At 37.8% G+C, this 14,913-nt stretch overlaps 1 protein-coding gene across 2 annotated transcripts; it reads right to left on the minus strand.

The window, feature by feature from the left end:
* Positions 1-1,558: 1,558 nt before the first annotated feature.
* On the minus strand, positions 1,559-6,551 carry LOC115663161 (uncharacterized). Of its 2 annotated transcripts, none has more exons than XM_030585192.2 (2): positions 6,226-6,551; positions 1,559-4,055 (listed from the first exon to the last, which is right to left on the minus strand). In XM_030585192.2, the coding sequence occupies exon 2, from the start codon at positions 3,902-3,904 to the stop codon at positions 1,751-1,753; it is 2,154 nt and encodes a 717-aa protein (XP_030441052.1). In that variant the 5' UTR covers positions 3,905-4,055; positions 6,226-6,551; the 3' UTR covers positions 1,559-1,750. The 2 variants fall into 2 exon arrangements, with proteins under 2 accessions (XP_030441052.1, XP_056175496.1); XM_056319521.1 differs by having other exon boundaries at positions 6,105-6,237.
* Positions 6,552-14,913: the final 8,362 nt, after the last annotated feature.

Below are 14,913 nucleotides of genomic sequence, written 5' to 3' on the forward strand. Positions count from 1 at the left end.
TGGGTCTTGTTAAGCCTCCCAACCAGGCTTGAAGGTGAAAAAACATTGAGACCATATAAGAGCTCAAGCACTTGTCAACTGAATACTTCACAAAAAAACAAAAGAAATTTACCAACATAGCAAACTTAATCGAACATAAAATACCAAGAATACCAATTCTAGAACACCAGCAGCTTGAACATACTAGTGACTGGTAAAAGAAAGCATCTTTTTGGGCATGGATGTTCCAAAATTTTGCCCTAAAGTTCTACTATCATGTTAACAAAAGTATAAAACTCGAGAATCACTCTGTGAGATACGAGAGCATGGCTCATAATCAAGGCAAGCATTTATAAAATTGCACAAGTACCTGAATCGTTTTTCTTTTATTCAAGAAGCTTGATGCAATTTAGCAATTGCTATTGTACACAAAACCAAACTTTCAGAAGGGTTCAAAACAAACCTACAAGATGCAAATCACCAAAAGAATATCGGCGTAAGAACAAGCTAATCTCGCTTGTGTTCTCTGTTCGATTCTCCGGTGTTTTTTTCTACTGTCGGGATTTATTCAAGAAGTCCAAGAAGAAGATCTCTTAATCACTGGCTTCATCTCGCTTGTCCTCTTCCAGGGAAATCATTCCCAAGTGCGAAGGATCCTCCAGCATCATCTTCGCTACCAAATATCCTGCTATAGACCATGATTGGTACTTTCTTGCTTGCTTGCCAACATATCTACCCGTTTTACCATCATAAAACAGAGATGCTACTGAAGACCCATCTAAGTGCATCATTTTGTAAATGACTTTTAATGGGTAGTTTCTCCAACTAAACTACCCATTTACAACCCACTACCCAGAGCAGCAAATGCAGAGGAAAAACTGGCGAATTTGACCAACCCATGTCGAGAATCGCACGAAACAGAGACGCTACTGAAGCACCGAAACATGCGAAAGAGGAATTCACACGAAATAGAGATGCGATCAAACACGCGAGGAATTCATGCAGCATAACATCCAAAGCCCAGCAAAGTGCGTGGGTTTCTTCGCACACGTACACCCCCACATTCAAAGCGAAACGAAGCCACACCCCGCGTAAAATCGAGAGAGCAAAGCAAATGCAAAGGACAACCGGCTAGAGAGAGATAGCGAGAGAGCAGCACGGGCACGCAATGGAAGAGACGGAGACGGAGACCGGCGGACCCGACGGAGACTCGAGACCGGGCGATGGAGACGGAGACGGTGAGAGTCGGAGAGGAGAGAGTATCGGAGATTGAGACTTGAGAGGCGTCGACCAAGAGTGACTGAGTGAGCTTGTGTTGTGAGAGAGTATCCCGATTTAGGTTTTGAATTTTTTAAATTAAAAATTAAAAATATTATATTATATATATTATACCGGTCCGGTCCGGTGGGGCGGGTGGGCGTTCCACACTGAACCGGAACCGGATCGTACCCACCGGTTCCAAAATTGGAACCGGAACCGGACCGAAACCCTTAGAACCCACCGGTCCTGGTCCGGTTTCGGGCGGTCCTGGGCGGGTTGGGCGGGTACCGGGTTTTTTGCACACCCCTACAATACACTCTTATAAATGCACAACACGCTAATATTTTCTGGATAAAGCGACACATTACACAACATAAAAGAAGAGATCATGCATCATACTCGAGAAAGTTTTCTAGAGTCTGGCCAGGGATCGATGCAAGATAAAGGGACTGCTACAAACACACACAATCATATAGACATTTTAAATAGTTAATTAGGCATAAGGCCAAGTTCAGTTCCTCTCTGGATCATCATGTTCCTCACCATCACGTGGATCTCTGGTGATGCCCGCGTGAGAGACCAAAACCCAAATGTGAGTCACAAACTCGCCCCCGGTGGTGAGGTACTTACCGTGAGCCGCCGTATCATTCGAAGGAGCCACATACAACAACATATCCGCCCAGAAGTCAGCCAAGACCTTCCAAATTCGCCCCTCACCCGCTACTCCATTCACAAGCTGCATTCCAAGCCGTGCGCCTCGGCCCACGCTGGTTTTTTGGTAGTGTTCGTTGTCAATGACCTTCTTTAGCTTTTGAATCCTCTCTTCCATTGAAACCAAGGAACCTCCAACTAATTCCCTGGCTTCGCTGACAGCACGACCAAATATGTATTCGGTCCTGCAAGGGTGGCCAGGGAGCAACCTTGGGGCGAAAGCAACCAAATAAGCAAGATATTGTGATAGCTCAGTCGCTACGTCAAAGTCGTCTCTCTGTTCTTGTGAAAGTTGAGCGCGAGGCACTTCATGCTCACAGAAAGTGGTTGCTATGTGCCAGACCATTATAACATGAGTAGTCGTCTCAAGATTACATGCCCATGAGAGCACATCAGACAAGTCGTTGAGCCTCAAAGAAGCTTGCCCCTTCTCCAAATACTTCTCTAAAGACTGAGCAATCGCCTTTTTCACTACCGTAGACAAATTGGTGGGAGCAATTTGTTTCTGACCGTCCCTTTTCTGGTCAAGATAAGCAGCAGTGAGTCTATTATATATATACTTCCGTGGAGAATAGCTATACGATTTGAGGAGCGAGTATTGACGCAGTTGTCTTCCCCAAGGCTTCACTAACCAAACTCTGCATATAATTTCGATCAACTTCCCAGCACATTTGTTCCTTCGCCACCACTCACTGCGCACATACTTGCATATGTATGTCACCTTCGCCCATTCCGAGAAGATCATGATGCCAAACTGTGTAAGCTTGACAACGAGGATTGACATTAATAACAAGACGATTGCGACAATAGCAAACACGTCCTGTTCCAAAATCGCAGCGTAGAGTAAAATCAAAGGAACAGCAACCACAATGGGGAATAGAAGCAATTTAAACGCTGAAGGACGGCAATGGAGATTCACTGGATATTTGGTGTAGAATAAATCGAAAAGAAATGCAAGTTCTACTTCGATGACTCGGAAAACTCGCTCATAACCCTTCTCTTCGGAAAGCATATGCTGAATCAAGCACCATAACTTGTTGTGAGCTTCTCGGGGCAATGAAAAGCCAGTGAATCTCAGGCAGATGAACTTGAAGAGCGAAAAAGACAGGCAAAGATCCTTGATTCGGCCATCCTGGTCTCCTCCGCTTACACTTAATAGCCTACCTTTGCAATTCCAAACCTTCTCAACGGTGACAACTTCATCCGTCACCTCCAACAATTGTCGATAATGCGGTGCGTCCCCATCAAGCCACGGAGCTGCCTTTCTTCTCCATTTCGCTTTTGAGCACGATGAGTGCACCTTTGCCTCTCCTGCCACTCTCACCAAGTACCTGTACCCACGCATTGTAGCAGGATCTTCATCACTTGAATTGCTCCATTGGTGCTCGGTGCTCATGTAGTCTGCTATGAGCCTGCATTTCTTCTGCATCACAGAATTGCTTGCCAACATCAAAGCTCGTGCTCTTTCATCGACATTCAGGAATAGAATCACGAAAAGAATGCAAACTAGTGGGTTCCTCCATAGGATTGCATATGTAACGATCATCCAACTTGTCATGATACATTTAACAGCGGAGTCGACTCTAAATGACTTCCACCGTTCAATGTCTTCCATGCTGTGCGCAGTGTAGGAATCCACGTTTCCGAGAACCGCCACCAGATAAGTCGCCCAGATAGGGAAAAGCAGATTGCAGATAGGAGTAGTTTGGAAAAGGCCAAGCGTGTACGCAATGACAGCGGGCGTAAGGGAATAGGCTGCCAATGTGACCATCGCGAATGCGCCGTTTCCGCAGTGTCGCCTGAACGACCCGGAGATCCCAAGAAAGACTAAGATTGCAGGAGCGATGACCAGCAGTGCCTCAATTTTTAACCATCGGGTCCCTGTATCTTTGGGATCCTTGCAGCGGTCCGACAGCTTCTGCTCGATCGAGTGAAAAAGCCCTGCGATCCCCATTTTTTCTTTTTTCGCCAATAAGTTCTTCTTTCTTTTCTATTTTCTTACCTTCTGCTAACGACACGGACGCGTTGATGAAGCCACATCGGTTATGCTCTAAGGTCCCTTTTAACTGATGCGGGTCTGGCCGAACGCCGAGAATTAGGAACTCCTGAAGTAAATTACTTTAGCTAATCAATCACAAGCTTTAATTAATTTGAGAGTAACTATAGAACACTGCGGTACACAATTTTTTTCTATGCATCCTTGATTTGATAGTTAGTAAGAGAATGGGAATTTAAAACTCTGAAAATGGTTGAGATCGCTTATTTAAAGTTATCTTTAAGTATGCCCTAATTTTGTTTATTTTTAAAGCACCTACACGAAAATTGGGATTGGTTGTGATAATTCTTGAAATACCAAAAAAGAATGGGCCACATTTTTAATACGGGATTCATTGTGATGTCCATTATTTTCCTTGTCCTCAAACCAAACCTCTGACTGATCGGTTATATAAAAATGGACATCACTCGTGTGCAAACTTGACTAAAAAAAATTATGAGAGATTCCCATATTTATAACTCATCAATCAGAGGTCTAGTTATGAAGGAAAACATGACCCAAAATAATTTATTTCTGAAATAAATACCTTGGAAAAATTTTCATTTATGCTATTGCACCTGCAAGTGGAGCTTTCGAAGTAAAAGAAAGTAATAAAAGAACATTACTCTCTAAACTTTTGCAAAAGTGCAACCTTCTTGAGTTTCTTTTGTGTCTAATTGGATGCTAGGGAAAATGACATTAGAAGTGCTATAACTTTCGTACGGCACTAACTTAAATGACAAAACTTTTTGTCTGACCATTTCAGTACCACTTTTGTAAAAAAAACAACAATCACTTAAGTGACATCTCCAATTTAGAAAGCCAAAAATCCAAAATGGTAATATTTGATCATTTTTTTCTAATTGACGTGGCTCATTGACACTCCAGTCAGCATTAATAGCCCTAAACAACGTTGCTGGACATGTTTGCCCCTAATTTGGTCAAATCAAGCCATTCCCCCTCTTCTTCAAACCCTAATTTGGATCACACAGTTTGGGGCAAAATGAAGAGCCGAATCTTGCAATGACGAGTAGGAGCAGGACAAGCGACTCAAGTTCATTTCAACAAAACCAATGGGGTTTGACCCGTTGGTCACCCTTCCTACGTGAGAAGGGGAAGTTCGATTCCCCACCTTATCAGGGGATTTGGGTTGGGAACGTTTACTTTCAAATGTGAATTTCGATTCCCACACTCTGCAAAGAGGCAGGGCAAAAGTCTAAGAGTAAGTTGAGAGTTAGAATAGGACAAAAAAAAAAAAAAAGTTCATTTCAACAAGATGCAAAATTTTTAGGTCGAGCAACAGAGATGATCAAGCAAAATTTAGGCAAAATTTTTCACATTGTGCAAAGTTCTCACCCCTTTCTTCTCATCTTTCTCACTATACTTTCATCTTTTTTTTTATAAAAATAGAGTCACATAATATTTGACATTTAATTGTTAAAGTCACGTAAAGGGTGATAATTTTTTAGACGTGGTCGGGCGCGCAAGAGAGGGGGTGTGATGGGGGAGGTCAGCATAGTGCTAGCCGGGTGTTTTCGGAATCGAGATCCAGGAGCTCTGTTTTTTCTTCTTGTTTTTTTGGCAATTTGAATCAGGCAAGAGGCTGATTTTCACTTTTTGGGAGAAGAAAATGCTGTGAGGGAAGTGGAGGAGAGAGAATAAAGCAATAAAGGAAGGGAGGGAGAGAGAGAGAGAAGTGAGCGAGAGGAGAGCTGCGAAGATAGAGGAAGAGAGAGAAAAGGCAGAGCGAGAGAGAAAGGTGATGAAGTGGACGGCTAATGACAGCGAGAGCGAGGACAGAGCATGTACGCAGAGGGAAAAAAAAAAAAAGAAATCGAAATCCGATCCTAACAGAATCAAATTGAATCAAACTGAACCATTGACTAACTAAATTTTTTTACTTATTATCTGAACTGAAACCGAACTAAACTGAAAAATGCATGAATTTTCGATTCTATTCGATTTGATTTTGGTTTCAGTTCAGTTTTCGATCCGATTCTTGACCCACTACCTAGCCATAGCCACATAACACGTAGAATAGAGATACACAGGATCACGCCAAAACAGGACAAGGAGACAAAATATTTGTGGAACGAGCATTTGCCCGCGGGGTCCCTACCCGGCTTGGAGACGGCGGTTACAAAGTGCGCTCGACAAAATCGTGCCATGGCCAACCACCTCGACGCCTCCAAGCCGAGATCCTCGGGTAAGGGGGCTCGGAACCAAGAAAAGGGACTCACCGGAAATACGGACGTCGGGGAGTGGGCTGTTGGGGACGTTGGCCGGGAGAGGTCGTCGGCCAAGGTCCGGGCATGGTGGTCACGGGAGGATGCCTCGTTCGTTCTCGGCTCCGGCTTCTCACTCTCGGACTCTCTTCTCAAAAACTCACCACTCCCTCTTCTCCCCCTATCTCTCCATCCCCATTTCTTTGTTCCCTCCCACTTTTTTAACTTGGTTCTGCACGTGAATTGGCCGAGACAAAGAAGAGAGCTCTTCCCTATTTCATCTCTTCTTGTCAGCTTTTCTTTTACTTGTCACTTCTTCTATCATTTCTTCCTTTTGCTTCTTTTATGAAAGTGTGCATGGAGACCAGGGAGCGCGGGCCTGTTCATGTTCATGGGGAAGAGCTCCCTTTTGTCTTCTCTCTTTTATTTTTCTTATTTTTCTTAAATTTTTGTAATAATTTTTTAAAAAATAAAATAAAAAGAAAATATATTCTACTAAATTCTATTAATGCAAATGCGCCGAGTCTATATGCTATACAATTTAATGAGAATCATTTTTGTTTAGGGGGCTAAAATTTAATCCTTAATTTTCTATGCAATTTATCACCCTTATAGATAGTCAAAATTTAGATGTCTAACAATTTGTAAAGAAAATTTTGAGTTTGTGCTAAAACTCTTCAACCGAAATAAAAAGAGGGAAAAAATAGAAATTACTGAAGTTGGGGTGACATTTTGAAAGCGACAGCAGAATTAATTCTTGTCGACTCCATTCACAATTTCTCATTGATGGATTTATATATATGCCAATTAACTCTAAAAATTCAATTAAAAAATAGGATTAATATCACGAAAAACCTCAAACTGATACACTTGTGAAAATTTTAATCCGAATTATTTTTTTGACCACTAAAAACTTCAAACTGGTATACCTGTAACAAATTTATCCCGAACTATTTTTTTTACTACTAAAAATCCCAAACTAGTACACTTGTGACAATTTTACCCTGAACTATTTTTTTGACTACCAAAAACCCCACACTAGTACACCTGTGATGATTTTACCTCCGAACTAATTTTTTAACCACTAAAAACTCCAAACTGGTACATTTGTGATAAATTTACCCTCCATTAGTATCCGTTCAATTGGATCAATATCACGAAAAATCACAAATTGGTAAATTTGTGATAAACAGATAGGTAAAACCCAAAATCGGTACACCTGTCAATTACCACGTGTCATTAAACTTAGCAATTTGACAGTAAAATTTAACGAAAATTAACGGAGAGTAAATTTGTCATAAGTGTACCATTTTGGGATTTTTTATGGTCAAAAAATTAGTTCGGAGGTAAAATTGTCACAGATGTACCAGTGTATGGTTTTTGGTGGTCAAAAAAATAGTTCGGGGTAAAATTGTCACAGGTGTACCAGTTCGGGGTTTTTTGTGATAAAAAAAATAATTTGAGGTAAATTTATCACAGATATACCAGTTTGGAGTTTTTCGTGGTATTAACCCTAAAAAAGATTATTACAATAGATATCAATTATCTATATGTAGTTATTCAACACGAAATTTAATTGTTCAAACACTTAGGTAACCGTGATAGAGAATTAACTAATTAATCTATTACATATAATTAAAGCCGGAGTTGAGAGAGTATATGCTATTTTGCCCACCACGTAACACTTCCCTTTGTCTTTGTGATTGCTATATGGCATGACACTTGATTAGAGGTAGCAAAATGGGTCAGTAGCCCATTTTTTCACTCATATTTGCTGAACTGGGTTCAAAATGGGTTAATCCAAATTTATGGACGGGTTAAAATGAACCGTGAGAAACAAAGACTGAACTAAAAATGGGTTCGACTTAGACCCATTTTTAAATTAAATCAAGATCTTTCTAGTTAGGAAGCAATGGTGGTTCTGATTCAATTCATTCTGGTCAGGAGAGTTTCTCCCGTAATCTCTTCCAGGTGCAGTCAGTCTATATGATTGTAATCATCTTGTACATTGTTGAAGGATGAATCTGCAAGTTTCTTTAATCCAAATTACTGTAGTTGCTCAAATTCTCCACATACTGATCCAAATCAATGGGGTGATTTATGTGGAGTTGTGTTCTGGAACTACTTATGAAGTTGATCGAGGTCTCGGTAGTTTATAGGAAAAAGTATCCATGTAAAATTTCCTTGAAACTCCTGTATTTTGCAAAACTCATGTAAAGGGCCAACACATTCTGTGAAAAGAGATGCCATTTTAGTAGGACAGGTTGTTGAAACGGTCTTGATGATCTCCAAGTATGATTTAGAAAAGGTTAAAATACTGAAATAATCACTTCATGTTATAATAATTTCAATTAGCATCGGATATGCTTGCTGAAGACACTATAATAAAGTCAAGCGCGATTAGATATATATCATCATTGGTGAATACGACTGTAAAGCAAATAGCTCAAGTGAAAGTTCCCTTCATTTACCTAAGTTTTTGGAATTGGACTCGGTCTTAATGTTGCGAATCTTGAAGGAGCTAAGGATTTTTAAATCTTTACGTATTTTCAGATCTTCTAATGCTTACGAAAATCGAAATTTATATTATATATATTTTCAAGCATGGTCTCTTATGCTAAATTAGATCAAATTTTTAGTACTCGGAGAAATAATAAGTGATGTGCTCTAGTAACTTGACTCTTCAAATATTTTAGTAATTTCTTATTTGCTAACTATTTTCATATTTTTTTAATTGGTTAGATTTTTTTTAAATATGCTATTTTTCATATTTAAGGGGGAAAATTGCTAAGAACTAGAATCTGGGTTGGGTTGAATTTGAGTTGTGTGTGTGTCAGGTTGAATGTGAATCATTAAAATTATATTATATAAGAAAAGTAATATGGGTTAAATGGGTCAATTTGAATCAGGCCCATTTTCAACCCTTCCAAAACTGACTCGATATAGTTTTGCCACATGATATAGTTTTGCCACTTGACCCATAGTCAACAAATAAGTTTTTAGCTTAACAATATGTCATTGTCCAGTTTATATCTCTTATTGGACTTAAATTTCAGAAAATAGATAATAATAGAGCATATGAATATGTATATCTAATTGAATTAATCTTGGAAAAATGATAAATTAAAGAAAGTATATTCACTACTTTATCATATTCTAATTTTTATATCTGCTATATTAGGATAAATTAGAATTGATCACCACATGATTAAGCCCAACTTTCTTTTTTCAAGCCTGTAAACCAAGGGAAAGCTAATGGATTGCTAAGTAAACACTTAGCGCTAACTCTCCCAAGCCCATACCAATCACAACTTAGGAGTTTTAATTTACTCAATTAAACATGCAAATCAATTTATTTAGGAATCGCGACTAATCCATTATAAGCCAATTAGAAACCCAAGTAAAATGTTGGAGAACATTTACTTCTGCGAATTAGAGATTTCATGGATATGGGGATTTGCTTACACTAGATAATTCTAACAAATTTGATGGAAGATCAAAAGTACCATATATATGACTGTGTATAATTTCAAGAAGCTCTATGCTTCTTGTGGCACTTTTCTTAGTATGTTTTGTTTGTTTACCTTTTTCAATCAATACACACTCCAAGATTAATAAAATCTAAATTTGGAAGAATTTCATTCTTTACTGATCTTTGTATTCTTTCTTTGAATGTGTCACCCAAATGTTTTTGCCACAAGTAAGTAGAATTCTCATCAACTAAACTGCATTTGGTTCCAACATTATGATACAAGGTCATTAGAGTTTCAACAAATGCATTATGAAGTTTAAATTTGTATGAACCATCACAAAAAATTCAAGTTACAATAAGATTATTATTTTTAAATAAACTGAAAGATCTAGAACCAAACTTTAAAGAAAATACCACTACATCAAAATTTGGTAAAAAAACTAAATTGCAAGAAAATGTAGGTATATAAAGGATTAAAAAAAATCCAAATAATACTCAGTAACTAAGATTAAATAATAAGTGTCAATGCCTTTAACTGGAGCTTTCTTTCTATTCCATGTAAACACATATTTCTCATTTGGCTTTATGGTTTAGATCATAAGAAATCCCTGCATTGTATTTGAAACATGAGTGGTGGCACCAGAATCAATCCACCAAGTATAAAGGGGAACTTTAGTAAAGTTTAATTCAAAACATACTAAATCATAAGGCTTACCTTTCTTTTCAAATCAAGATTTACGTTTGAGGCTATCTTTTTTCAAGTGTCCAATTTTATTACAAAAGTGATACTTAATATGATTGTGTTCCTTCTTGTGGATTTAAGAAGACTTAGAAGAGTCATTCAGGTTGTGTAATCCTTTCTTTTTGCTCTTTCCTCCTTTTTCTTTTGGAACTCTTCTCAGCTTCTTAATAACTTTAGAAATGAACAAAATGAGCATTTTGATTCTTTATCCTTGTTTCCCCATGAACAAGCATACTGGCCAATTCTTTTGTAGCCCACTTATCCTTTATAGTGTTATAATTCATTTGAAATGGCCCATATTGTTCATGAGGTAAGGAATTAAGTATGAACTGATACTCATCCACGTTCATTCCCAAAGTTCTTTTCCTACTAAGTTCGTCGTCTCAAGTACGTGCTTATTCATGGTATGTGAACCATCTTATTTCATGTTGGTCAAAGTGCTCATTAATGTACCAGCAAGTGATTTATCAGCAGTTTGAGAACATTCTTCTACAAATTTCATAAATTCCTTAGCACTATCAGTTTCGGAGCCACCATAGAACACGGATTCGTACATGATCATCAACCCTTTCTCAAGAGAGCGGAGAAAATGGTGCACTAATGCCAATGATGAAGAAGGATCTCCTATACTTCGTATATTGTGAAGAGCGGATGAATGTGCGCCGTAACAACACAGGCGATGCTCTAAGGTCCCTTTTTACTAATGCAGCTTTGGCCGAGTGTAGAGAACTAGGAACTCCTGAAGTAAATTATTTTAGCAAAGCAATCAGAATCATTAATTAATTATTAATTTCATACAATACATTACCAATATAAATAATTTTTTTCTAAAAATAGTCTTGTCAATTCTTGATTTGATGGTTAGTAAGAGAGGTTGAAATCGCTCGTTTGAAGTTATTTTTACATTAGCGACATATCCCTAATTTTTGCTTAATTTTAAAGCACTGACACGATAATTGGGATTGATTATTGTGATAATTCTCGAAATACCCAAAAAGAATGGGCTGTATTTTCCTTGTCCTCAAACCAAACATTTGATTCATAGGTTACGTTAACATGAACATCACCCACATGCAAAATTTAAGTAAAACATAATATAAGAGATTTCCATATGTATAACTCACAAACATTTCCAAGTGAATACCTTGAAAAATTTTTACGTTTATTAGGTTGCACCGGCAAATGGAGCTATCGAAGTAAAAAAAAAAGGTGATGAAGGCATCAGTACTCCTCAAACTATTGCAAAAGCAGTCAACTTTTGGAATTTCATTTTTGTCCGTTTGGATCTCTGGACTATATACTTTTGCACCAGTACTCCTCAAACTTTTGCAAGAGTAATCAACTTTTGGAATTTCTTTTCTGTCCACTTACTTTTTCATTCAAATTGATCATGCTGTTAGAAAAATAATTGCTGTTAAATGCCGCGATGCCTCATTTTCCTAACTTAACTTATCACTAGATTCAAACCTGAGCAGGTCGTTAAAAGGCTCAAAGAGAGACAGGGGAAGAAACTTTCCGGTAAAGTAGAGGGATCTTCCTGTAGGTTTTTTCCGTATTTCTTCTCTCCTAGGAAGAAAAACAATGGGAGAGAGTTTGCAAACAGAGAGCTTCTGTCCTCCAATGCACTTTAAGTGAAAGGAAAAAAAATTCTAATTAGAAATTTTTCTATAAGGGCATCTTCCCCTCGGTTGTCTAAACCAAACCACGAGTGTCGAATCCACCTCTCCTGTCTGACTTGACTTTGGTCTTCACAGCAGAATGGCTTTTGAGAAGGAAAAAGAAAATGCAAATAAACAAACTGTTAATTATTGCTCGAAGTTTCCCGTTGAAATTGATATAGGCAGAAGTTTATGATTATAGCGATGTTCCAAGTGTTTGCGAGCCTCGGAGACGGAGACTGACTATCGGAGAATGCAAGAAGATGGCTCGCCTAGCGCTTGGACAAACTAGGCAACTCAGCTGGCATTTATTAACACCTCATTTTGATGTCTACTTTGTACATAACTTATCAGAACCCTAGAGAGTTTTTGAGAGCCATCGTTGAAAGTTTAAGAAGTAGGCCTATGACAACTCACAGAGAACAATTTAAGCCTTGTTTGGTATCCCGAACTATGACTGAGTTTTAATGGAAAGAGAATGCTAGATTTATTTAAACTATTTTATAAAATTAAGGGATAAGTGCATTGGAAGTCTTAAAACTTATCACAAAAATACAATTGAGTCCTAAAACCTATCACGAAAGTGCAATTGAGTCCTAAAACTTGTTAATGGTTCAATTATATCCTTCTGTTAGCTATACTTTTTGAAAGTTTTAGGACTCAATTGCACTTTCGTTACAAGTTTTAGAACTTGATTTCACTTTTTGAAAGTTTTAGTATTCAATTGCACTTTCGTGACAAGTTTTAGAACTTCCATTGCACTTATCTCTAAAATTAATTTACTAAAGAATGAGTAGGATTATAAGTGACCCTTTAAACAAATGGGCCTCAAACAACAAACAAACAGTGTGACACAGTATTTAATAAATCAATTTTTCAGTTATAGTAAATCTAGCATTTTTTCTAATGAGAATAAAGTCATTATCCCTTTCCTTAATTTTTTGTTCAGATTTTTTTATTGTTCTTATTGTGCCATTCCTATAATTAAACGGTTTGAAATTTTTCATACTAGGTATTCTAGGATATCAAGAACTAGTATACTGCGCTCGTAGTTCGCACATATATTAATTTTTTTTTGGTCATATATTAATTAAATTGCGTCAGTAATGACTCGTACTTTCGACGTGGACAGAGATTAATCATCAAAGCATCAAGCCTTACTAAGATACGGCTCCTAATAAATTTCTAAAACGGTGAATTAGCATGAATTATTAGTAACATGTTGAAGAGGGTGTAACCAGTATACAAGGGGACCTAAATAAGGAATCCAATCAATCCGATGCCCTTTATTTACAGCCATATAAAACTTGTCGCTGTCCTTTATGTCAGAAAGCTTTCTTTTCTTTGTCTGGTTCTATCCTATCCTAGCTACTGTGTGTTATGTGCTGTGCGCAGATTTCGAAACTCTATTCCTTCACTCACGCGTCTCTACTCTAGCCTCCCGAGAAGGTGGGAAATCGAACTATCCATCTCCTCTTTCCTAAGTGGGAAGGGTGGCCACTGAGACAACCCCCAGCAGTTCAAAAAGCTTCTTTAAGAAGTTGGCCTGACATATGAAAAGCATGACCAAGTATCCAAAAAAAGGTAAGCTAGCACGTTTTAGATGGAGACAACACATTGAACGGGGTGTAGCAAGTGTACAAGGGGACCTAGTTGAGGAATCTAATCGATCCAATGGCTTTTACTAACAGCCACATAAATATGTCCTGTGTGTCGAAAATCTTCATCTCTAATGAAGTTGACCTGACAAAGAAAAAGCAAGACCAAATTTAAAAAGAAAAAGTGAGCTAACACATTTACATGGAGCACTAACGCTATCCTGTGTGCCTCGGTCCGACATTTCCCAATCTCACGATTGTATGGAACATAACTCAATGACATGAACGATCCTTAACGGGACCCAAAACTGATTTTCATGTTAATGGCATTTTTTTATGTTGATTAGGACATGGGAGCTAGGGACAAATTCTTGTACATGAAGATTCGATTTATCTGAGTTGAATGAATCTCGACCATTATTCGTCCCACTTATTTATTTGGGTCCAACATGAAACATATAACTTTCGATAGCTGTAATAATGCTATCATGTTTCCTCTTTAATCATTCACCTTAGACGTCAAATCATAGATTCACATTATCTCTTCAATTATTGATCCTAAATGTCAAAATGTCATTTTAGTCCTCCCTCAATTTTTTTTAACATTATCAAAAAGGTGTCAAAATACTTGTTCAATCCGAAACTCCATTTGCTTAAGCCAAACATCAATATATAAGTGGCCTCAAAAACTATTAGTAAATGGATAAAATTATCTGTCATCAAATCATTAGCATACTTTTGAATATGCCGAATAATAAATATACATTATTGACTATTGAAATGAGTTGTTAGTTGCTTGCTATAAATGAATCCACCAATATCAATTGAGAGCGTAACGTGACTCAATCTCGTGCAAGATTACCCGGTGAGCTGCTTTTGATGATCACTTTAGCAAATTTATAATCCTAATAAATCTCTAAGTATGCCACTTGTCTAATCTCCGCATGGAATTTTCATGTACGAAGGAGTACGTACAATTAGGGTGAGCATGGGTGTGATTGGTGCAACTTTGACATCAGATCAAATCAGACTATATAAATACTGTTTGAAAAAAAGTAAAACCAGACCAAAGATATCATAATTGGGAATCAATCCAAACCAAACCATTTTTGCGAATTGAACCAAACGATTCTTTCCTTTTTCATTTTTTTTTTGGCTTCGCTTTTTCTAATTTCACGAGCATAAACTCACTATAGTAGCACTCATTATTATATGAAAATATCAGAGTTTACA

The sequence above is a fragment of the Syzygium oleosum genome, unplaced genomic scaffold (assembly GCF_021117445.2).
Source record: "Syzygium oleosum isolate NSW1041296 unplaced genomic scaffold, Sole_v2.1 Sole_v2.18, whole genome shotgun sequence".
Taxonomy (NCBI): domain Eukaryota; kingdom Viridiplantae; phylum Streptophyta; class Magnoliopsida; order Myrtales; family Myrtaceae; genus Syzygium; species Syzygium oleosum.